General features: G+C 38.3%; 2 protein-coding genes across 2 annotated transcripts in view; one reads left to right on the forward strand and one right to left on the reverse strand.

The window, feature by feature from the left end:
* Positions 1-19: 19 nt before the first annotated feature.
* pno1 (partner of NOB1 homolog) lies at positions 20-3,487 on the forward strand. The gene is made up of 7 exons (XM_030747695.1): positions 20-308; positions 1,079-1,225; positions 1,335-1,418; positions 1,721-1,781; positions 1,919-2,036; positions 2,465-2,535; positions 3,168-3,487. The coding sequence occupies exons 1-7, from the start codon at positions 111-113 to the stop codon at positions 3,233-3,235; spliced, it is 747 nt and encodes a 248-aa protein (XP_030603555.1). The 5' UTR covers positions 20-110; the 3' UTR covers positions 3,236-3,487.
* Positions 3,488-5,125: 1,638 nt separating this feature from the next.
* ppp3r1a (protein phosphatase 3, regulatory subunit B, alpha a) overlaps positions 5,126-25,769 on the reverse strand; it is a 32,745-nt gene continuing 12,101 nt past the window's right edge. The window contains exons 2-6 of the mRNA XM_030747696.1: positions 23,128-23,167; positions 9,703-9,879; positions 8,061-8,120; positions 7,489-7,673; positions 5,126-5,990 (exon numbers count right to left, since the gene is read on the reverse strand). Of these exons, the coding sequence (XP_030603556.1) occupies positions 5,943-5,990; positions 7,489-7,673; positions 8,061-8,120; positions 9,703-9,879; positions 23,128-23,167 (510 nt within the window). The 3' untranslated portion in view covers positions 5,126-5,942. The remainder of the gene's footprint in view (positions 5,991-7,488; positions 7,674-8,060; positions 8,121-9,702; positions 9,880-23,127; positions 23,168-25,769) is intronic.

A 25,769-nucleotide genomic window follows, 5' to 3' on the forward strand; every position in this document is an offset into this window, starting at 1 on the left:
GTGTAGCTGTTTGGGTCCTTTTCGTTCCACGAGGACATGCTCATGCATCACTGTTCACGGTCTGCTTAGGTTTCTACTCAAAGTGTGATTTTAAAAACGTTTTTTTCGAGATGGACACCGACACAAAACCAGCCCCAGACACTGTAGCAGCCGCGGGGAGCAAAGATGACGCCGATTCTTTCACAAAGGTTAAGTCGAAAAAGTCTCAGAAGCGAAAACGTGAACAAGATGGAGCGAGCATGGACGCAGAGGAGCCCGTGGCGAGCAAACGGCCGCAGTTTCCGCCTATTTCAGGAGACAAATTAAGGGTAACTACAGCCTGTGTAATTTTACTCTGTGTATTCTCTGTTTTGTAATTTAAATACCAAAAACGGTGCCCTTAATATAATTTGCCTTGTTTATAAAGTAGCTACCCTACAAAGCCAGTAGCTTGTTTTTGCGCCTGCGCGCTGTAGTCATGTGAATGCACTAAATAAAGCTGCTGTTGTCCTAGGATGGTTGCACAAGGCGAAAATTCAAATACGCAACAAATACTGTGTGTAGGTTGTGATTTTATTATAATGTTTCTTTCACTACACAATAAAATGATTACAAAACGCGGACTGGAATAATAAATTATTTATGGTTAGTATCAGTCCAGTACTGCAACGATTACTTAGACATCCTCAACTTTGAAAACAGCGCAGATGGATGTTTCTGTAATTAAATGCACTCTCAGGCACAATAAGAATCCTCGTTTGTTGTCATTTTTAACTGTCTACTACTGTTCTTTAACTTTTAAGTAGAACTTTAAAGTGTTGATCAGTCTCTCTCTCTCTCTCTCTCTCTCTCTCTCTCCATTGTGGATCTTGTGATTATTTTTTTTTTCCATTGTTTCCTGAGGATTTTAAGATCAGACAGTTCAGTGGAAAAAAGCATCACCACCTAAAGTATGTTAGTTGCAGGTCTGCGTTGATTTAAAGAAAAAACTAAAGTTGTCTGATAAATCCTAAATAAATGTCAGAGGAGTTTTGATAATATTACGCCATATGACCAGAAATTGTGTGTGTGTGTGTGTGTGTGTGTGTGTGTTTTTCAGGGCTCAGATGATATGCGCAAAATCCCAGTTCCAGCTCACAGATACACACCACTGAAAGAAAACTGGCTGAAGATATTTACTCCCATTGTAGAGAACCTACAGCTTCAAGTTAGATTCAACCTCAAAACAAGGAATGTTGAAATCAAAGTAGGTTTCCCCTGCACATGTAGGCTTTGGTGATTTGACTGAGCTTATTTATTATAATGCCTGCATACAGTATTTCTTCTCTGACATGCCTAATGTGCCTTCCTTTCAGACATGTAAAGAAACACAGGATATCACCTCACTTCAAAGAGCAGCAGATTTTGTTAGAGCGTTTGTTCTTGGATTCCAGGTTGAAGTAAGTACATGAGGGGAAGGTTTTGTGAGCTCTGCATGTTTTAATTTTGGGGCGGTGGTAGAGCTTTAATATTAAGGCTACATTTTATTATTGCGTTGCTGACATTTACTTCAAGTCAGTATTGGTAAATCACCTAGCACCAGTAAAATAAAAGGTTCTTCCCTGTCAACAGCTGCTGTAAAATTACTTGTAGTTGTTTTTACTTGATGTAGAATATTTTTAGAAGCTGTCAGTGTTTGATTGTGAATGTTGAACCTTGGTGGATTGTTGCTTGTGATGTAACATTCACACTCTCTCCTCAGGATGCCCTGGCTCTCATTAGATTAGACGAGCTCTTCCTTGAAAGCTTTGATGTCACAGACGGTGAGTTTCCATCTCAGGAGCACTTCTGACTGCTGTCAGTCTTCATGTTTTCTTACCTGTTCTCTTTCCCTGCTGCACTAAGAATTCAGTGTTCAACCTCTTGGGGTGTATTTAATTGTTCTCCCATGTTTTGGCAGTGAAACCTCTGAAGGGAGACCACTTATCCAGAGCTATCGGAAGAATAGCAGGGAAGGGAGGAAAAACCAAATTCACCATTGAAAATGTCACAAAGACTCGCATTGTGCTTGCAGACACGTGAGTATTCCAATATTTCTGCACTGTTACAGTAAAATGACCATTGATTTTTTTTTTTTTTCCCTCACCATTACTTTACTGTACCTATTAATCCCCATTAATTCATTTTTAACTGTCTTCAATGGAGCATTAATCAAACTTTTAGAAATTCTATTTTTGTTTTTTTGTTCTGGATTTAACTCCAATACAAATTTTCCAGAGAAACTTGGTAAAGAATATTTTGTCTGGAAAAAAATCTTCTTTGACTTAAAACTTTTTTCCTCCACTTTGAGTAAATGCAAATGAACTGGCCTGATTTTAAGTGCACCAGGATATACATAATATACTACTTCCAGTTTTTCTTTGAACTATACCTGCAGTATGTTTTCTAGTTGTGTATCTTTTATTTTTAACTGAAACAGCTAACATTCTGCTTTGCCTGTCTACAGAAAAGTTCACATATTAGGGTCTTTCCAGAATATCAAGATGGCCCGGACAGCGATATGCAACTTAATCTTAGGTAGGAGGAGCTTTGTTTTTATAGCACAGCATATCATATGGTTGATGTCATAGAGGTGGTGCTAGATTGGATAAGCTGGACAGACACTGCTGCCTCAAACACTTACTTCTGGATAAGTACAAGTACTAACGAAAAATTCACTGTGAGCTACTCATTTAGATGCAGATTAAAACATTGAAACTTTGACAATTTGGATTTATTTTTGCTTACTGGGATACGACTCCTGTCAGTTTTTTTTAATATGGCTTGCATTTTGCATGATATACTTAAATGCATGCAAAAATGCCTAAATTAAAAGGTTAGACACATCAAGCACTATGATGAACCGTTTTCTGAATTTTGGTGTTTAAATAGACCTGCTGGGACCATTAATGCTTTCAGTAAGGAGTGTAAAATTCACAGTTCTTAAGTTTTTGTAAGCCAACTGTCAGCAGTTTAGAAACATTGAACCAGCAGCTTAGCCAAGTCCAGAACTGACCTATTTAGCTGCTGTGCAGCCTTTTCCAGTGTTCAGAGCGTCAGCCACCTGACAGCAAATCCATCCAATCTAGCTCTAACCATATTTGGAATAGAACTCTTTGTTTACACATTAGTGCTGAGAAGTGACCTTTAAATCCCTTTTGCCCCTACAGGAAGTCCACCTTCAAAGGTCTATGGCAACATCAGAGTGGTAGCTAGCAGGACTGCAGAGAGATTCTAAAGCTGAACCCTGATTGGTCACCATACATATTTATCTCTTCCACTATTGACTTATGGAATTCCCATGTGGATCGGTGAGGCTCTCGCTGCCCTTTGGACTGATACCTCGGGTTCTTCAGTAATGGCCTTGTGGTTTTTGGATCAGTCGGCATCAAAGTGATGAATAAAATTATGATACATGCATTAAGAGAATATGGATATCTGATTGTATGCATTTGTGTAAATGTGTTTAAAAAAAGAAGACTAATTGAAACATATGTGTACTCTTAAATTTTTGCTGATGAATGGAGCTATGGGTCTGGTCAGTCACATCTTGACCAGATTTTTAAAAAAATGACAGTCAAATATACTACTTTCAACATTTCAAAGTTTATTTAAATTTTATTTAATTTTCATACAGTATCAAGTTTCCAACAGTCCCACAGCATAAGATGCAGCATGCAGAAAAAGGAAAAAAAAAAAAGGTTCTCAAACTTAAATCTTTTCAGATATCCCCACACAAACTAAAAAGAACCCAAGTCCCTCAGAGAAAAGTAGCACTTACAAACTAAAGCGCGGTCTGAACTATACAGAGAACAGAGAGCCAGAACTGCATTTAACAAATACTTTATATACAAAAGAAAGGAAAAAAAAAAAAAAAAAAAAACATCAAATTTTCCCCTTTAAGCTGAGTACAGTGTGTGGCAGTTTGAGACAGGATCAGATATGCAACTTTTACTGGAATCGAAGCATCTCGCTGACCCGGGTAAAATACAAAAAGTTACATGTAGTTCAGTTCAGTTGGATTACCTCTCATAATATGTGTACATTTACCAAAGTTTGGCAACATCCATATTGTATACCATTAAATTCTTAAATATATTAACATCACCATCCATGTGTAAACAAGAGGATTATTTCAAAAAATTGATCTACATGCACAACAAAAAATAAAAATATACTTCCATGTCATGCAAGCACAGGGAGGCCCAAGCCGTGCAGAGCTTTGGGATAGGGGAAAAATAGCACTCCAGATTCACATCTCTGACTGACAACTGTTGTTCAAACCAGCAGTTGATCACCAAAAGCAAAACAAAAAGCTATCCCAATGCTGTTTACAGTAGGAAGCGTTTTCCCTAGAAAATTCAAATCAGGCTAAATTTATGTTTTCTCCCTCTTTGTATTAATGGGTGGGAGGGGGAGAAAATGAACTGATTGTGACAGGAAGGAAAAAAAAAAAAAGTGGGAGAAGAAGCCAACTTTTGAAATGTACACGTTGAAGAAAAGAAAAAAAACCCTACAATTTACAGTCTACCCATTGCACTCATTATGCCAACATGTTAAGATTTTAAGTGTTTGTGTTGCACTGAATCAAACTGACCCGTCCTGTGCTGTACTGAGACGTATTCAGAAGGGCTCATGTTAAGCAGAGGCAAAGCTTCTCCACTTACTGTTAAATAAGCTGAGCACACTGATTACCTAATATACACATACTGGTTTAAAAAAAAAAAAAAACACGCTGCCTGCAGATAAGTCTCTTAAATTGCTATGTCCTTCCACAAACAGTGTAATCTCACCATTATTCACTCTCAGTTCTAAGCCAAGTCCATCCAGCCTCAGTCCCTAACATTAAACATTGAAATACTAATGATTCCACCATCATTCATTAGTCAGTGTGAGTGCATTGGAGATTGTCTTAAAGATGCACACTGTTCTATGCAAAATGCTTCACCAAGAGTAAACCATGTATAAGTTTGCAGCCACAAATCATTTTTAGAAAGACATTTTCTTGGCATTATTTTTTCTACCTAAAATTTTAATAACAGGAAACAAGGATTATCTCCAACAATATAAACACATTCTTAAGTATAAATAAAACTACCACCCTTAATACAAAAAAAAAAAAAAAAAAAAAAAAAAAAAGAAGCGTATTTTCTAAGAGTGACTGAAAGCTTTACCGGTCTGGCCAAACTGCGTGCGTAAGCTAAAAATGGAGACCCAAAAAAAAAAAAAAAAAAAGAAATTTTGATTTGCTTCTAATGTGACTCGCAGTCGAGCAGTTGGAAGCGTCACAAGCCAGTTTGTCTGGCATGAATGACTGCTGTGATGATGGGTAATAACTTGGACTGGTTTTCTGGATATGTTCTGGTTGGCACTTCATACCCTACTTTCTAGTTGTGCTGCAAGTCAAGTGTTAATACACTACACACTTCCCCTCACGAGACAACCATAGATATACTTGTATTTTTTTCTTCTTTATAAAAGACAAGAACAAAAAATAAATATCAAAAATAACAATAAAAAAAAGACAGAAAGAAAGAAAGAAAGAGAGAAATATGAACAAGCCAACCAGCCTCTTCACCGCACCCCCTTCCCCCCTTCCTCCCCTTCCTCCTCCCTCATCCAAAACTGGAGATGCTCTTGCAAATGACAAATAGATGTCCTTCAGTCTCTTAAAGTGCTACGACCGGGTTATTGAGAGGATTTACAGTTCAATAACACTTCAAAGTTGGCTTCACGAGGCCTGTGTTTTTTTTTCTTTTTAAAGAAAAAGTGGCTTCACAGAGAGAGAAAGAGAGAGAGAGAGAAAAAAAAAAAAAGAGAGAAAGCGAATACTTCCATTGATTTACACAGAGAGCGTTTTGCCGGACGTCTTGAGCAGATCTTCAGAGATGGTGGAGAAAGCGAGAGTCGAGGACAAAGGGGGGGATTCAGCAAGCGGAGAGCACTCACACATCCACCACCATCTTTTTGTGTATATCGAGACCACCAACCACCTGGATGAAAGAGTGACAGGGAGGTAACCCCCCCCCCCCAAAAAAACTTTAATGCAATGCTGTTACACAGAGTGAAGGTAAGCATTAAAGTTCACATACAGTTCAGTTTTCTTTATATAGCACCAATTCACAACAACAGAACCCAAGCTGCTTTATATCTTAAAGTAAAGAGTCTACAATACTGGACAGAAAAGTAACAATCAGGTGATTTATGAGCAAAACCTGGCAAAAGTGGCAAGGAAGAACTCTTTTTAACAGGAAAAGGTTAGAGCAACCACCTAACCAAACCAGCAGTCTTCAGTTTGATAGAAAAGACCCCTTAAAGACATTTTGACCTGCACAGTAGGAAAACCATCAGTGTTGGGTAGTATTACATTTAAAAAGTTCCTTTGAATATTACTGCCATTAAAAGCTAACCTGTTACAACCTTACCTACTGGGAAAAACAACTCAGTACTTTCAAATGACCAAAAATAAAGACACACTTTGCACTTGGCTTGCCCATTCTGGCCCAGAGGATGCACAGATCACTGTACATTTACCTCTGAATATAATCGCTTTACCTAATTGCATAGTAATTTGATATTGGTAGCATTTCCTCGAACACAAAACCAGCAACAAGCATGCTCTGGAAATGCAGAAATCTAGCACCAATACCAGAGGCGTAAAGATGCATCCTTTTTAGTATCAATAACCTCTGAGAAAATCTATTTCTATGTTCATCATCTTATTTTTACACACACTTTGTTGCTTTGTTATTTTACACAACAGTGTTCAGATCGGAACCACTATAAAGCAAGAATAAAATCATGTCACGGCCTTGAAGTGCTTGTGCTGCACTGCTTCATTTAAAAAAAAAAAAAAAAGGGATCTAATACTCTCCTGCACCACTCTGAAAATACACTCCCACGAGGACAGAGCCATTTTAGTTCATGGCTCCAGAGATCTAGCTGTCAAATGTGGGTCTCATGTCTGTCAGTTAGAAGTGGAGTCTTTCATTTTAGAAAATGTCTCAGAGCAAAGCCAGTTCCACTAGGGTCCGACAAGAGACGGGTTGGTGGATCATACTTTTCAACCAGACGACGCTAATTGTGTTGAAAGAACTTTATTTGCCTGTGATCTTAAATTAGATCATTAAAGCCTCATAATTTCTATTTAGCTTATATAGCAGTATGACAGCAATGCAGTTGCCCATGCTCATTGATATGTGTCAGTGCTTTTACAAACCAAATAAACGTCATCACTGCAAACCTTAAATTTGCTGGATGACACAGATCCTCCTACATATGCAGCACGTACTCACCAGGCTATGTTTACAGCCCTTGACACCACATTTCAACATGGAAGTGTGAAACTGAAACCCAATGCCGCTGAGCCTAAGCAAAAAGCAGTTGTGTTTCCAGAGTTTTCTGCCCCTTTGACATTTGCTTCCAGCATACTGGGCTGCATCAGCAGAAATGTCACCACCCCCAAAATACCCCAGGAGGGCTTTGACTTACTGCACAGAACTCTTCAAAGGATATCCTGCCGTCTCCATCCTTGTCTGCATTGATAATGGTCTTGTCCACGATTTGCTGGAGCTGCGTGTCCTTCAGGTTGTTGCCTACCATCATCTTCAGCACCTGGAAGAGCTCACCATTGGAGATGTAGCCATCCTTGTCCATGTCATAGATCCTGAAAGCGACTGTGGTCCAGAGTACGGTATGGGAAGGGGGCAGAAGCACAGGTAGATAGAAGTGCAAGTCAATCAGTCTATATATCAAGTCTTTAACTTTTCTTAATCTTTAAATATTCATGTGTGTTTTTCTTTTCTTTTCTTAACTTCACTAACCCATGAAAGATGACCCAAAAGGTTAACACTGTACACTAGATAGGACTTACACCCAGGGGAGTTTTTGTTGCAGCAGCAAGGTGAAGTAAGACAAACAGAACAGGAGAGTCACAGGGGACAAAGCCCCTGTCTGGTTTTAGTCCCAAAGCAGCAAAACAAACAGATGTGCTTGGGGATAAGAGAATTTAAACTTGTATTGCTACCTCTAGCCACATGTGGTTTCAGTGAAGCTTTACTTACACCGAAGCTTCTGCTCTTTGTCCCCCTTGACGCTGAACTGTGAGACGCCCTCGATAAACTCTGTGAGAAGAGAGAACAGCAATCAGTGCTGTACGTTCATGAATGAATGTCTTTATTGTTATTGCATGGTCACATACAACAAAATTTACTGTCACTCATAAAATAAAAAGTGTTACCAATCATACAGGTGCACACATAACATAAATTTAAAATGTATATGTTCCCTAAAAAAGATAAATAGTAAAAAGTGAAAGGTGCTATCAGAATGAAGAAGTGCATGATTTCCAGAGTGTTAAGGCGGATTGTGCCATTTGTGGGTGGAGAGGCACGCCACAGTGTTTGACTTCAATTAAATAATTTAGAAACTTCTTGATATTATGTTATGTGTTCTTTGTGTATTAAGCAAAACATTTACCAAGACACAATACAGAAACACAATAACAGCAAGGTTTCCAAAAGATATTAAAACACAGAAGAATCCATAAACAGTCCACAGACACACAATGTTCTTTTTTTTTTTTTAACTGTACTGTATGATGCAAATTATTTTCCTTAACTCTTATTTATACATTCGCATTATATTAAATTCCATGTTTTTGTTTTTTTTCTGGAAAGTGTTTCTGCTGTAGAGAAAAATCTCCAGGTTTCAGAGTCCACAGATATCCCAGATATCCAGACTGGACTATTTTTAATTCTGCACTGTAATTGAACTTCCAAGATAGTGGTGCATTTGTAAACATGCTGACCAATAAAAGCAACACTTATCTTTATGCAATAGGGGCAATTCCCTGTCATGTATTCATGGCGTGGCTCAGAATGTGGACTTTGTGCACCAGTGAAATGCAGTAATTACAAATCACCTTAAAAGCAGGTGATGGATTAGTTTAATGAAGAAGAAACTAAAATCATTTGAGCATGGACAACTAGCAGACTGACTTTATTGACTCATCAGTGGAACAGGCTGCTGCATTCTATAAGATAAAGAGGAGCTTGCTGGATCAAGAACTATATTAAATCTAGATTGCAGATATGCAGGTATGCTAAACTGCTATATTCTGCACCTCATTTTTATTTTAGGTCTCTTATTGTAGTCCCTGTCTATTTGATGCTTATAAAAACAATACTTTAAAAAAACACTACAATATATGCAGTATTTGCAGTGGTATCATTGGTGCACTTAGTTTCAGTACTGACTGATCCTACCTTTGAGCCATTGGTTATTTAGAACACATATTTAGGAAGCTTGCATGCAGCTGATTTACATAAAGATGAAATATGAACAGTCATTATCAGAAGTGAATTTGCAGCACATTTCCTCATTTGTTGTTGCGTTTTTTGCTCACTGCAAACCGGATCTCCTGTAGAAGCTTGCATGTGTATAAATATTAGAGTAATGCTTAAATCATGAGTAAGTGAGATGAATAAAAGCAAAGCAAACTTCCACTTAAAAACAAGCCACATTGCTTAAGTTACAAATAAGTATGAAAGGCAACTGGAGGGAATTTACAGTAAAGTAATTTAGAAAAACCTTTCTAAAAATACTTATGGAATGAAATTTTTATTGTCAACCCATTTGTAGGAATATCATATAGAAGCATCGCTGCTCCATCTTTAAACTATTTCTCACACTATTATTGCATACCTTTAAAGTCCACTTCTCCATTCCCATCCGTGTCGAATATGTCGATAACCCTTTGCACCAGTGGGTTCTGTTGCAGCTCGGGCAGAGACATGAACTCTTCCACGCTGAGTGAGCCAGAGTTATCTAGGTCGAGTTTCTTAAACCTCTTCCCTAGCCTCTTAATCTCATCAGCATCGACTGGACAAAGAGAAAAAGAAGGAGAAGGAGAGGATGTGGATGAAACATTTTCTTTGTAGACATTTAGCTGATGTTCTTATCCATCTTGTTAGATAATCAAATTCATGAAAAAAAGAAACTGAAGTGTGCACGTGTCAGGTGCATGATGTCCTGACAGCCTCTAGTTACATACTAGGGCAAGAAGCAGAGAGAGAGAGAGAAAAAAAAAAAAAAAAAAAAGACACTAATAAGTGACAGTGAAAAATGCACAGTGCATTGTTCACCTGCAGCAGCATTAATCCAAGATAGATTTATTAAAAGAAAAGAAGATAAATCACACAAACACCAAGTCAAAGGATATTTATGCAACAAAATAAATATCTTTGCATGAACCCGAGTCATAAATTTTAGTGGGCACCACTTATAACTAGGTCAAGGACACTACTTCTGGCCTGCAGGAATACCTGTTACTAAGACCCAGAGTAACCATAGCACATTTTATTCTGCTCTTTTCCAGCCATACCTGAAATAGGTGCAACAACAAAAAAGCGCCAACTGCTAGATAGCAAACATTACATGAAACAAACTGCTACTGCTCCGAAAACACTGCTGTGAACCTAAAATATAAAAAAAAAAAAAAAAAGGTAGAGAAATGAGAGCTGGGAGAAAGCGTGGAGGAGGGAGTAACAGAGGAGTTATTAGAAGAACGACACAGAGACAAGTACATAAATATAACTTACAGCCTTTGGTGTCTACTTGTGCTTTTTTATCATAAGGAACCTGGGTCTTTTCTTCCCCTGCCATGAGAAACAGTCTCAACTCTCTGGCTGGTATACTGAGCAATGGCAAGGAGTAATCCAGAAGCAATCACAAATCCAGTTGTTAATTACTATATAAGCTCATTCACATATGGTCAGGTGATCATACTGACCAACCACAAACTACTGCTTTACCTGCTTTAATATGGGTTCTAAATAACACAGCATAGCTATTAATGGTCACAAACAACTAACAGAGGGACGGAGTCACAATCGAGAGGTGTGGCCAAGAGTAAGAACTCAGTCGATTCCTGTTCTGATCAGATTTAAAGACCTCAGTGAGGGCAGCCAGTTCAGCTAAATGGTAAGCAAAGATAAGGTTGATTTGTGACTTTAATAATAATGGCATTATAGCCCAGAGTGGAAAAAGAAATTTAAAGTCAGCTAGTGAGCCATTTTGTAAAATTTGCATTAGATTTAAAATCATAAAAAGAACAAGGCTTGTGGTGTTAACTGGAATTTCTTGTCATTTTTCATGAGAACACAGCTGATGAATTGTGAAAACCACTGAAACACAACAACTGTCAGAATAGTAAGAATCTGCATTCAAAATGATACAATGTGGGAAACATATGCATCTCATATTATGGCCATGAAGCTCTAAATGCACATGTGAACGTCTGGATTCTGACAGGATGTTATCCCATCGTTCCGCTTTCAATTATATGATGCAGAGAGAGAGAGAAAGCGGGAGAGAGACGGGTGTGGGTTGTGTTTTGGGTTTCAACGCTCGAACACGCTGTGCTACATCAGCTCGATGACTAATCAGAGCGCAAGTGTGGTGGAGGAGTAGTGGAGGAAAAAAGGAGTGAGAGAAAGACAGATTGAGAAAGTTGGAAAGGACACGACCACAGCAGCAGCCTCTGTTGGTTACAAGATTTAAGTGAAGAAAGAAAAATAAAATTTCTGCAAACTGTTGAAATCTACTTTATAAGTATTCTTTAACGGTCTCTGCAGCATGTGCATTATCACGATGTTTGATAAGATAATAAATACAGAAATAGATACATACATAGATTAATAAATAAATAAACTGCATCTAGGCCAACAGTGTGAGATAATATAAACCTGTTTTAATTTAATGTTCCTCTTCTGGGTGGTTAGTGATTCTTTGTTCTTTCTAACAGTAAAGTGCACGATAAAGTCACCTGACAACAAGCTGGACTTTTATAGCACCTTTAAGCCAATAACATTCAAAGGGAACTGAGTGCACTAAAAACAAATAGTAACAACATTATATGCCATAAACAGCTGAACTACAGAACAGAAATTATATCTGCTCGGTCCTGGGAAATAAAACACACACACACACAAAATCACATGTCAAATTTCTCAGGAGACTAAAAATATGTAAAAATTCATTCAAAATACTTAGAATGTCTACAAATAAAGATTGCCTCCTAAACAGAGTGCAGCATTTTTGCCATATAGTGTAATACAAAGCTGGAGTAATAAGCGGATCAATCAATCAATTGTGCAAATGAATTGGCAACTTGTTCCAGCTTTCAGCATCTTCACTAAACTAATAAACTATCCATGTGCTGTGTAAGCATGTGCAAAATTTAATTTCTGTATTTATATACAAACCACTCTGATTTTGCCCTGTGCAACACAGAATTTCAGTACACAAACAACACATACTATTCTGCATCAAATATTCATGATTTCTGAATATATAAAAATAGATTTATTTCTAATGAGAGGTCAGTGGTTCATTTCTCTTATTTGTTCCTGATGAGCCATATCTACACACAAGAACCCATTCACAATCTGATATAGACCACAGGGTGTCTGTGTCTACTAGGCATGAGTTATCAGAGGCGAGCACACAGCTGTCCTGTGACACAAAGCACTTCCTTATCAGCAGCCTCCTGTTTCCTGTGTGCAGCAGATGAGACCATCTTAGCTCAAAACCGATTGAAGGGGTATCAATGCTACAGATAAGCACTACACTGTGTTTAGTATGATATATCAAAACCATGTTCAGGTCTGCCACAAGGCCAGAGAGCTCTTTTTGAACAGTGCTAAATGTTAGCATAAATACTTCTGTCACATGTCCAGTAGATCTCAAACATTCTGCAAATGGGACCGAAACCAATATCAGAACAAAATGGAGCAGCCCTTTCTTTTTGTCCACCAGTAACTTTAAAAATGAAAAGCGCTTGTCATTAAATATCAGGATGTCATTTTTAGAGTTTAATGAGTACTGAGTGCTAATCCTGAGCCACTCTGTATGCAGCAGAATTTTACAATCTCCCTGAAGGCTCATCACACAATAACAATGCTCACTTGAATTGCCTTATGTCCCACTATGATCTCTATGATAAAAGAACAGGTATGTTTACAGTATTAGATGCTATCACAATGCTAATATAAGTAAAAAAACAAAAAAAGAGCATATTAAACCCTATTTGTGCATGTTAAAAATGCATGATAATTTGTGTCAGTGTGTTTGTCTACGTCACATCTCTGTTGATGATTAGAACTGCTGATGAAATGTGACAGCAATTTCTGTTACCTTGTCAATATATACGTTTATGTAGTAAGGTGTTATATAGATGGTTGTTGGCGCCAGACAGGCTGCTCTGAGTACTTCAGAAAACGACTGATTTCCATGGTCACCAAATCCCAATCCAAAAGAGCACCTTTGAGATGTGGTGTGATGATGTGGAGTTAGCAAATCTGCCGCAGCTGTGTGATACGGTCATGTAAATATGGAGGAAGACCTCGGAGAAATGTTCCCAGCACCTTTTTGAACCTATGCCATGAAGAATTAAGACAGTTCTGAAGGCAACAGGAGGCCAAACCCAGCACTAGCAAGGTGTACCTAATAGAGCATATAGCATGTACTATGTTGAAATGTAACCATCAAGAACACTTATGAAGGTGATAAAGGTTTCATTCCCATTCCTGGGAAACATGCTAAATGTTATAAGCTAGATTAATACAAGTTTTAATAATCGGCTGATAAGCTTCAAGTTGAAGGGAAACTAAAAGTACAGTAATATATAGTAAATATTTTCCACTTTTTGCAGCCTTCTGTGATAACAGACATTATTTTTGAAGAAACAATCAATCAGTTAAGCAAATAACTTTTCTGACAATTGAGTCAGTACTCATCTTCGTAAGGACCCAAAGAAGAACTGTTTGCAAAACAGCTGACACTGACCTCAAAGCAACTCCCTGTCACTGTTTTTCCTTTTTGTGCTACAGTGTCAGGTTAGTAGGATAAGCTGGCTGGAGTACACATGAAAAACTGCTATGACATTTACAACACAAACTTTGGTGCAGCTGCTAAGCAGGGAACATCTTAACACTGGACGCAGATCCCTTATTGCTGTCTGGACCTGCCAAGTGAGGACGTACATGTATTATTCATGAAAGCAAGGACATCAGCCTTCTCACAGTCTGAATCCCCTTTCCAGTCTCACACCAACAAGTCCCATGTCTGCCGGTATCACAGACACACGGGGCACCCAGCTGAGCCAAAGAAAACGTATGATTAAGAGTACATTTACTGGAGCAGTTGGTTTGACTTATCCAACATATGGCTCCATCTGTTATGGTCAAGTGGTAGATTCCCAGAATCGCATCAGAGCTGCAAGTTTAGCAGCTGATGAACAAACAAGGTTCACTGATTTAACTATTCTTATATCATGCTATTACACAAACGCATTCTAGTATGATTTAAAGTGAATGCAGTAAACTAAGTTTAATTTCTGAGCTTTACAAATGCCTACTGCCTCCCTCCATTATAGGAGCTAAAAATCTTAAAATTTGGTGCAATGATTTGTGCCAAAAACTGGCTACAAATGAGGCATAGTTTGCTTAAAACAACAACTGAATCTCAAAAAAGCTGGAACAACCTGTCGCTGGCACCGGTATTCCAGAAATGACCACGCTTGATGGGAAAGTGCTGCTGAGTATGAGAGCCAGGGAGAAAAGATGAGATGTTCTTGTTTTATTTTTTTTTCCCTACTGCAACAACACCTGTAATTACCATCACAGAGAAGAGTGAGAACTAATGTTGCAGAAAAACTGATTGAGATAAGATAATACACTATATTATATATTTCCTGCATGGTTTGGCACATCTTATTAGATTTTACAAAAACAGGATGTTGTTGAGGGACTGGATATTAAAGGGAGTGATAGCACCTTCAAAATTTTCACTTTTGCAATTCACTTGCCTTCTACATGACCTTTTCTTACAAAGGGGAACAAAAGAGTCATGCATTTAAGCCCAACATCAGATGTGGGTGATGTTGCAAACTAGTGGAGCTGCATGTTTTATAGGATGATGGTGCAGAGTAGACCACTTTATAAACTGCAACCACATTATGTATGGTGCATTAGTTTATATACAGCCCACCTTTGAGAGCAAAATGATTCACACAGAGCATTTTTACACTTTACAGAGACTGAAAAGGGTTTGAATATAACAAAATTATGTGCTTACCATTACATTTATTTGTAGTGTTCATATATGCATTTTCATGTAATGGAAGTTGTAATGAAAAAAAAAAGATTTCCCATGTAAAAGAACTGTTTTTCTGAGAGGTCTCCATAGTCACAGAGGATCCTCACACTGCTTTGCTAATGAGCATCTCTGAGGGAGACCCAATGTAACTGTGAGATGATTATGATAATCTCATATACTCCACCACAAAGCACAACACACACACACACACTTCCATAAATGCTGTATGCACCCTTAACTGTGTTACTAGGCAACTGGAACCCGTTAGCCCCCTAAAGTAGCCCACACACACGCACACACATGCACACGTGGAGGAATATTTAAATAATTGTTCAGGAGGTGTATGGATGAAAACACATGCATATGTAGATGTCATCAGTCTTTGAGGGCACACAGGAGGCTAACGTATACATGCATTACTTAGCAGATCAATTTATTTTTTGTTAAGGTCCTCCTCCTGGTGCACGGCACACAGCTTCCATGGCCTTCTGTGCTGTTAGTGCCATTCTTGTGGTATTTGTGTGTTAAAAACGGTTAATTTCATAGCACGCATATTATACGTCATCTAGAAATGTAAGTTCAGTTGATGAAATAATATATCTAAAGCAATGAAGGATAAATTTTAAATGAACCTCTGACTACCACAGATGCTGCACAAAAGGTTCGTCTGATCACACACTAAATGCTCTACTTAACTGTAACAAGACAACAGTCAGCTCGCTCAAGCTAACCATCACACAGCGGCACAGCTGTGTGAAATGGAAATCTGCTAAATGCAACTGGCTTCTCCACCCCATTTTTGCTTAATTATAAAAACACAATGTTCCCAAAATATCACTAATGAATGTGTCCTCTTAAGCATGCTCAGCCCTAAAAACGGCTCACCCTGCACATTAATGGAGACATGTGACTCCATTAACACAGCTAACCTGAAATGAGGCAAACAGGGGGAGGGAATGATTCAGAGTAAAAATTCAGTTTGCACGTTAGTGAAAATTACAGCGTAGAGTCTGCCGACTAACAAAAATGCCACTTTAATCTTGACAGTTCTCATATACCCAATATTACAAATCCAATAAAAATTTTCTTCATCAAAAACATTTTATATTTGCTATCCTGCCTTTGAGCCACATGGATTAAAAAAAAAAATCCTCTCGGCTGTTTTTGACTAAATGGCAATACATGATATATACAGTATGATAGTGTTTTCTACAAAGTGGGTTATATGTTCAGTTGTAAACTGTAAGTTAAAGCCTCACAAGATGTCACAAGCTGTTTCTTAGGACAGACTGTAAAAAATTTAAACAGGATTTTCTTCCCTGTTTGCAAAATGTATCAACTCCCTCTATGTTGCAGAAGTGCTGCCAACTACTAGACTCAGAGCTTCACATTTGTTTACTTTTTTCTCTAGATGCAAATGTACTGTATTTTAGTAGTGCAGAATTCTCAATTATGAAGCTCTCACTGACATATATTTCTCAGCTTGTCTTATTAGACAGAAAAAAAGTGGCTATAACATTAATGCTACATAAATAGCAATCATTTTAATTTTTCATCTGCTAAACTTTTGATTTTGTATCCATGATGTCTCACAAAAATCACCACATACATTAATTTACTTTTCTTACAATGTACAGATGCACCAATGTATGTATATATTTTTATACATTCTATTTTTGTATATTTTACACATTGTTTATTTCTGTATATCTCTTGATTATATTGATTATACTAGATTATAATATTTTTATAATATTTTTATTTTAGAGAGTTTGATTTTCTGTTACATGGCACTGAACAGGAGTGGCCCTCCAATCTCATTGTACATCCTGTACAATGACAATATAGGCATTCTATTCTATTCTATTCTATTCTAAAGATAATGGCTATGCTGTGATCTAGGGTATATTTACGTGCAAAACACTGCCTCAGAGAAAGTTAAATGATATGCACTATTATTCACATCTATGTCAGCAGCTGTGCAGTCAACTGAATGCAATTCAACTTTGATTGTGTTTAGCACACTTCAAGCACAGCAGCCAGTTTAAAGCAGTCTGGTTAGGTACGCAGTAAGCAAGTCTTCTGGCTTGTCTGTAAATTCTGAAATCAGACTGTTTCTGGGACTAAATAAAGAGGCACACAAAAACACAGCTTTTTATTCACACTCCTGCAGTCATCTCATTTAGTCCACAGGTGAGAGAAGGCTATTCAGCTGAGAGCTCCAGTGCTCTGTGAGTTAGGCTGATTAATCTGGCTGCACTGACAATGTACAGCTTGCCTGCATGAACCAAACTGAGGACGAGAACAGGACAGCGCATTGATGGTGTATATTTATAGCTGTTCTGTCATGAGAAAACCCCCAACTCACCCCACCACCCCCCATCGACAGAGGCTCAGGCTCCCACCCTCAGGGAAACCCCTAGCAACAAGGAACTCCAGAAACCGCCCGCCATTTATTTTGGGCGGCTGCAGACAGACCTGCAATGGTTTCAGGCTTGCTGTTGCGTTTCTCTGAGAGCATGAAGCGTTGAGGGGGGGTTTCGTGTGTGTGTGTGTGTACATGTGTGTGGGGTGAAGAGACTAGCGGAACAGAGTGGGCGCGTGCATGTAATTTAGCAGAGTGTGTACTGCTAAAGGATGTGTGAGGAGGTGTGTGTCCGTGTGGTTTGTGCGTCTAATTATGCACGCTGTACAAGTAGGCCATTAAATTCTGCCTGATCTAAGCTCACTTAAGCCAGCAGTGGTGAGACACTGCACTCAGAGGGTACAGGCCTTTCAAAAATTCATCCTCCAGCACAGAAAATAGAGACAAAAATCGTGTCAGGCTCAAATGCAACACACAAATATCTCTGCAAAACAGACTAAATATTTAGCAATAATTCAAAGCCACATGTTAGATCACACAATTGTTCTTATAATTACTGATATCTACTGTTCATTTGACTTAAGCCACTGGAGCCAGTGGAGCCCAATGAATTAAAAATATTTTTTGTGTGACCACAACCTTCAAACACAAGTTATCACTTTTTGTTAGACCTGCCCTTGTGTCTCATGTTACAGGGTGAGTTATGATCAGTGTAGCCAGGTTTATGCCCATGTGCAAAGGGAGAGGGCAAGTGGGATTGTGCATGGTTTGACCTTATTTCACAATCCATCTTATCAGTGCAATACATGGAGAAAAACTCATGTACTGCAAACAGAGTTAGAAAGTGACTGACAGCAGGTGCGAATGAGGGGGCATTAGATTTTGCTGGTTCATGTCTCACTGTAGGGCAGTAAGGTGCAGCAGGATGAATTTCTCTGACCAGCAGGCCAGAGCTAATTTCTTAACAGCCAGTCGAGTGCCTGTCTGTCCAAGCACTTGATGAGCTGAACAGCTGCTCTGTCAGTGCATGGTGAGACAGACAGAAGACAGCTAGAGAAAGAGAAAGAAAATAGGAGGACTGTGAGCTAGGGAAACAAGTTGGACAGCAAGTTTTACAGTAAATATAGTAGTAAATACCTTCTAAAATAACAAGACCCATCACCAATGGGGATATCCTCCAGCAATTAATGAAAATATAAAATAAATGTATAAGTCAGGATAACATTACAGTCCCATTTCATAATAGAACACCCTTCAGCCCACATCTTATTACCTTCTGCAAAATTATTTTTGCCCTAATTTGGACACCTTGCCTTAAACCTTTATCCAAATACTTTTGGTCACCCCTGGGTTAGTTAAGATATAACGCATATAATGCATATTCCAGCAAAAATATGTTTTCAATATTAGCTATACGGATTAAATCCCAACAATATAAAGCATGCTGTAAGAGACTGATATTTTGTGATTATCTTTAATATTTCTACAATTACTTTTTGGTAACCACATCCTGGAACAGACACAAAAAATTCCCTTGGTAAACACTCACTCTTGTACAAGGGCGTATATACATAATGTATTTCTATTTATATAATCTGTAACAATAAGCCAGACATAATGCATACTTACAAGGTATTCACATCATATTATACTCATGTGTGTACAGGAATATTACTAGATTCAAGATACTTTATTTGCCATTTGTACTAGCACGCAAGGTTTGGGTACATAGGAATTCTAGTGCAGAGCTCTCATAACAGTGCAAAAAATATAAAATATATACGTGTATATATATACATAAATATATATACATATACAAAAATATAAAAATAAGAATTAGCAGTCAAAGATGTAAGAAATATACTACATAACCTGTTGATATCAATGTATTATGTGTTACATCACTATAATCATAAGGCAACCATGTTGCTTACACTTGAGCAATACTGCTGAGCAGTAGGTATGGCTTTAATATTGCTCAATGATCACTCATAGTCTGTACTATTTATAGCCATAAGTCATCCTTGACCAGCATATTAAACAATGCTCAGCCAATGAGAAGTTGGCATCACAGGCTAATCAATAAGGCTGCAGTAGGGCTAGGTGATATATCAAGTTTTTAAAAAATATCAATATATTTTCATACGCGATATAAGATGAGACAATATCGTTTATATCGATATAGTTTATGTCCCGTTATAATCATACTTGCAGATCCACCAGTTCACCTTTGTCTTCTCCCAGTTTGTCTCTGCACAACTTCACACTGTCCCGCCTCTCTCCGCTTCACCCGTAAATCATGCAGGAAGCGACAGCATGGCAGTGTTGCCAACTTAGTGACTTTGTCGCTAGATTTAGCGGCTTTTCAGACCCCACTGGCGACTTTTTTTCCCAAAAAAAAAAACAAATTTAGCGACTTTTTCCGGTAAGGTCGACGAATTTTGGAGAGTTTTGGAAACCTGAAATCCTCCGCTGTCGCCGTTTTTTGTGTACATACAGCATACATTTGTACGCTTTGGCATCACCCAGACCCCCAAAAGTCCCTGGCTACAGGTAAGAGGGCCCCGCCATACCACAACTCCATAACAGAAGTTGGTTTGTACTGTAAGTCATGTGGCCTTAATAGCAGAAGTGGGTCTTTTTCGTGTGTTTGCAGACGCTGCATTGAGCAGGTGGGCCCACTGCTGTAATACATCAGCGCATATGTCTATGGATTTACTGAGCTGGCTAGAACCCTGCTGACTGAAGGATGGAATTTTGTTCATTCAGTCTGTCACAGTACTGGATATACAGGAGTACACACAGGAGGAAGCACTTTCCAGTGAAGCAGATTTCACCATACTGGCTTTTTAAACAATAAGTCAGCCTTTTGCTATTTTTCCTCTGTATCTTTTCTATGTACATTTTACGTACATTTTAGTCTTTTTTTTTTTAGAGGAAAAAAGCATTAATTTATTTGAGCAGCATTATTATTTAAAAATGCCAATAGTTTACTTTTGAGCAATTTCTCATGTACACCTACAGCTGAATGTTAATAAAAGTGCCTGTGTGACATTTGGGACATGTAGCTTTGACTCAGAAGTGCCTTTTTGTTTATACCTTTTGGGAAGAAAAAAAATATTGAGATATATATTGCAATTCTGCTAAAAAAAATATCAAGATATTACTTTTGGTCCATATCGCCCACCCAACCCTAGGCTGCAGCATAGAACTGATGTTACTAACAGACTGGTTCTTTACCTAGAAATTTGGGACCCCAGTTTCTCACCATCTAGCTACTGCCAGCTGTTCAGTAACCTAGGTCAGCTGCTAGATATGGGGAATCTCCACTTTCTCCATTTCAGTCAATAATGGTCAAGTAGATATAGCCAATCACACAGCACAATATGATCACATGATTAGGTTAAGTCAATCAGGCATGAGAATCATTAGCATATATTATCATAGCATTAGCAGCCTAAAATCCTCCATGTTGTTTACTCTCCACTTCAGATAAATACAGCCAAAGTGTACAAAGGGTACTGTGTTGCGCATCTTAGAAGAGTAAAGAACACATATGCCGAATTTCATCGCTCAATTCCGTGTGGTTTTGGATATAGACCGGAAAGGCAAAACCTCACAGACATTCAATGGACATTCCAGGTTTTGCTTTCCACCTCAAATGTTTTTTGACTGAAACGAGCAGTAGGTAGCTAACTCTACTAGCCAATTGCTATATCACTGATGTATGTATATGGTCACAACTAGAATAGGTCTTAATCATGGCAGGTCACCAAAGTTTAATTTTGGCTCATGTCCGTGTAACCACGACACAAACGGAGCCAACAGAGCAGAGGACAAACGCATTTTGGAACTGTAGACTCAGACATCACATTCTCAATTTGGTATTTCTTGAGAAGTGTTGGTATTTAATGCCTAAGTAACACCTTTAAAAACAAATAGCAGACAGGATAGATGACATTTAAAGAGAACAAAAAGAACAATTAGACAATGGTGACCAGGAAAAAGGTAACTAGAGAAATAGAAAGGGACAGGGATGCTGTTAATAGCCCAGACTGAATACGGAGGTCATTTATGGGTTCATTTCAGGGTCATGGATCATCCAAAATTCATCACCCTCACTGTGGTGGCATAATCCTGGGGAAGGAATGCCTGGAAGGCCAGGCAGGCCAAGGTCCCGTTCCCCACAATGTTACAGCAGGACAATCTAAGTATGGAAAAGCCACAGTGTGTGTCCAGCTCTGCTAGCTGGAACAAGGCATGTCATTTTGAATATTTTTATGTGTACATCTGTGTATGGTCAACTTCCTTTGCAAACAAGGGTAATAAATTATCGTTAAATCTCACTCTTATCTCACATCTCACTCTTAAAGCTTAAGCAGGAAACAACTGTTCCTCTTTTGTTTCTAAGTCACCCAAAACTACAATACTTGCAAGTTAACAGAAAATTCCTGTGCATTATTTTTTATTTTCTTTAAAAAACTCAAAATTACAGAAAAAGTTCCCACTTAAACTCCTGTCCTTCCTATATGGTTTAATCACGTTTAAAACATACAATAAGCCCTGACGTTTGGAGAATAAGGTTATTTCAATGCAATTCTGCCTCATACACAAGACCTTCTTATACCGTGACACCAAAAGTCACAATAGCCAGCTTGGTAACCCTGATGCAAAAATGATTATTCTTGTCTGAAGGTCAATCTAAACAGTGACACGGTCCCTGAAGTACACCTACACTAAGGGACCTGTCACAGTCTCAGCGCTCATTAAACACATACAGCAGTGCACCCTTTTTAGCATGTGTAAAAATGTGCCATTTGCACCAAAGAGAGCTGGTGAGAAATCTGCATCTCTGAGGACTTTTCAGCAACACAAAGCTGTGTGAGCTAGTGTGGATGTGTATCATCAGGTAGGGGAAGGTGAAGGAGGCCAGCAAAGAAGAAATATGAGTCATATCTTCAGCTCTCCTCCTCCTCCTCTTGAGCTCATAAGCTTGAATATGTCAGTCTACCAAGCAGACATCTTGTAAAAATAACAAGAACATAAGAGTACGATACTAAGATAACATCTTCACAATTTAAAAAAATAATCACTTATACATGAAAAATCATAAAATGCAGTTAAATTAAGTTATGATATAGTTAAATGAAGTTAAAATGCAAGTTGAAATGAAGTTGACATAGATATTTATTGTTAAATAGTAATGTTATCTCAGATTTGGTTGAAAATTTTTCATAATTAATAACCAAAGGACGATATCAGTTCACCTGCAGAAATATCTGCTATTCAATGAATGGCATTTTATCAAAGGACATTCAAAATCTGCAAACTGGGTGTTGACTGCTCACTGATTTGTAGCACCATAAAAATTAATAAAATTTGGTATATAAACCCTTTATACCAAATGAATACTCTCTCCTTAGTGGGCAGTCATCATCTTGATCAGAAAACAGGACTCATCAAAACACTGGGTGCTTACTAGTTCTGCCAAACCGCTCAGTGGAAACCCAGAAAAATTATCAAATAAAAGTTCAGAAGAAGATTTTTTTTTTTAATAAAAACAACTCTTTGTACAACTAGATCAAGCAAAGATTTAAACTACTTACAATGTGAGCACATCTCCAGGGGGTAACTGGCTTCATTTCCCTGAAGAAAGAAGAAAGGCAGAAAGTTTAGTTTAACTTGTAACAGATATCATAAAAGCACAGTGACAATTTAAAATTATGTACACCAACACCTGAAGTTTTACCAGAGACCACTCACATTCTTTACAGTTATTCAAGATAAGCTGACAATGACTGAAATCTCTCGACTACAGCAGTCTGAGATGCCAGTAGGATCCAATCAATCCTGACACTTTCTGAAATAGTGCTCTTGTTCCATGTGATCATCATTAAAAGACAAATCTATCTTCTTTTTTTTTTAATCAATAAGAATATGAAAACTCAACACATTTATACTGATTAGAAGTTACTGCAGCATGGATATTTTCAAATGCTCTTCTACGAAACACAGGCTGCTTCCTTGTTGATCAAACAAACAATGGCACCTACGAGGAAAGACAGCGTACAATAGGGGCACGTGACCTGTGCTGAGCACATGATTCATATCATTGACAGTAATAATGCAGACAACAGGGCAAAACAAAGAAATGAAAAAAAAAATTAAACCAATCTTGCCAGCATATATTGCCAATCCACAGAATCAAGACTGAAAATGAATGGCTTTACTGTTAAATTCAAAATGATGAATTATAGCCATAGACAGTGTAAAAGGTGTCTGCAGCCGCTATGTCTGAAAAGTCAAGCCAAATGAACCTTAGTCTTTAAAGGCCAGTGGAGGTGACTGCCCTGGCTGCAAAAAGACTTCTGGTTGTAAATGAGTCTATAAGCAATAAAGTCCCCAGTTTTATAAAACACGAGCTTCATTTAGTAAAGTATGGTCATCATTATTAATCAGAGTCAAAAAGAAGGATTATGGAGGGTATGCTCGCTGGTAATAATGACCTGTCAATCCCAAGTCTTTAGGCAATAAGTGCGCTCTGTCCATTGTTAATAAACCAAGATGGCAACGTCAAAAAAATCCACTCCGCCCAGGGCTTCTTAATGGGACCTCACTAACCAGTTTAGCACTGTGTGTAGTAATGTTGAGATGTAATATCAACAGCCACTGTTTATTGCTTACCTTCACTGGTGTAATGAGCATGAAATGCATTGCCAATGGGATTTAAAATTAAGAGTGTAATAGGTTAGAACCTAACATCAGAGTTTTCAGTGTCATAAAAGTGGCTCACGCTTTACCTGGCCAAATCACCATGGTAACTTATGCTCCAGAGCAGGTGATGAGCTTTGGTGTGAGCAGTACATCTTCTAAAATTATTTTTCCACCCAAAGTGGCATAGATCCTCAGCAGAGGGAGCAAGCTTTATATATTTAAACCTCTTGTATTGTAGGTTAGTAATGCTACCCAATGAAGCAGGGCAGTTACCTAGGATCTTATCACTACAAACATCAGCATTGTAAACTGTATGTCATGGTACCAAAGGAATTTACATGATGATTCAGAAAACGCATTAATGTGTTTTAAATGTTTCGAATTGCAACAAAACAACAAAAGAAAATTCGAGAAATGAATAGTCGATTGGTATTTATTACCAGAGAATACTCAAAGCACATTTGGCCAAATGGAAAAAGATTTCTGTGTCATCATTATGCGCAAGCATCAGCTTTAAATGCATTTCTTGAGTATCATGTTTAAATAAATCGAGCTGAAAGTTAAGAACGCGCTCTCTCTCTCTCTCTCTCTCTCTCAAATGAATTTAGATTACCAATGATCTGCCACCTTACCTATCCATCAGTGCTGATTGGGTTCCTCCTAATAAAGGAGGCACCATTTGCCCAGTCTATCTGTGCAAAAGATGACTCAATTGACACATTTAATGTCGCCCAAGAGCACACAGAGCCTGAGCAAGAAGGCCTGGGATAACAGAGTAAGCTGCAACACACACACTAGCGATACCAGTTATCTCTGATTATAGTTTTGCTTTTGTCTAATCAGATAATGCAAAGAAAGCCATTTCAAATGGTACACAGCACAGGTGAGCTTTTGTATACATATTATATTCTTTACTATTCTACATGATTGCACAAACATTATTTGGGACTGAATGTGTAACGTTTCATTGAAACCCAATTCATTTATTTTTTAAACACACGCAGCCTCTTTTAAAGTCAAGCATCAAGCACTGCATTAAATCTTAAAATGAACAATGAGACCCTGCAGTTCCTGGCTCCTCTGCATGGCTGTGTGTGCCATTGGCTCCTGTTCAGCAGCCACATCCGCATCACATCTTATCCAACAGTGCAGTGTCTACTCAGCCTGAATCTGATTTCTGGCTGAGTGAGGCAATGAGGAGTCCCAGATGCAGAGAGGTGAGGTTAATCGGTTGTGGATACTCCAGCTGACAGAGATGAGGCCCATGTCACTAAAAAACGTCTTGCAGTTCCATCAAAGAATGCCAAACTAGACCTGAACTTTTTTTTTTCCCCCTAATGGTATGACTCAACCAAGTCAGAATTTTTCAAATTGCATGAATGGCAGTTTTAATAAAACCAGAAATATTTCAGTGGGCAGTGGTCCATCCCCTTCCCACTAAAGTCTGAGACACAGGAGCAGTAGGCATACTTAAACTCCACCTCGCCTGGAAAGTGGACGAGAGCAGGTGGCAGCAACAGGGGGTGGAGACAAA

This window comes from Archocentrus centrarchus, chromosome 15, assembly GCF_007364275.1.
Source record: "Archocentrus centrarchus isolate MPI-CPG fArcCen1 chromosome 15, fArcCen1, whole genome shotgun sequence".
NCBI classification, from domain to species: domain Eukaryota; kingdom Metazoa; phylum Chordata; class Actinopteri; order Cichliformes; family Cichlidae; genus Archocentrus; species Archocentrus centrarchus.

Excerpts from the sequence above, each read along its gene's own strand:
- pno1 (XM_030747695.1), top strand. The coding sequence starts at position 111 with ATGGACACCGACACAAAACCAGCCCCAGACACTGTAGCAGCCGCGGGG. Across the intron at positions 309-1,078 it reads TTTCAGGAGACAAATTAAGG|GGCTCAGATGATATGCGCAA; the intron begins GTAACTACAGCC and ends TGTGTTTTTCAG. Across the intron at positions 1,419-1,720 it reads TTCTTGGATTCCAGGTTGAA|GATGCCCTGGCTCTCATTAG; the intron begins GTAAGTACATGA and ends CTCTCTCCTCAG.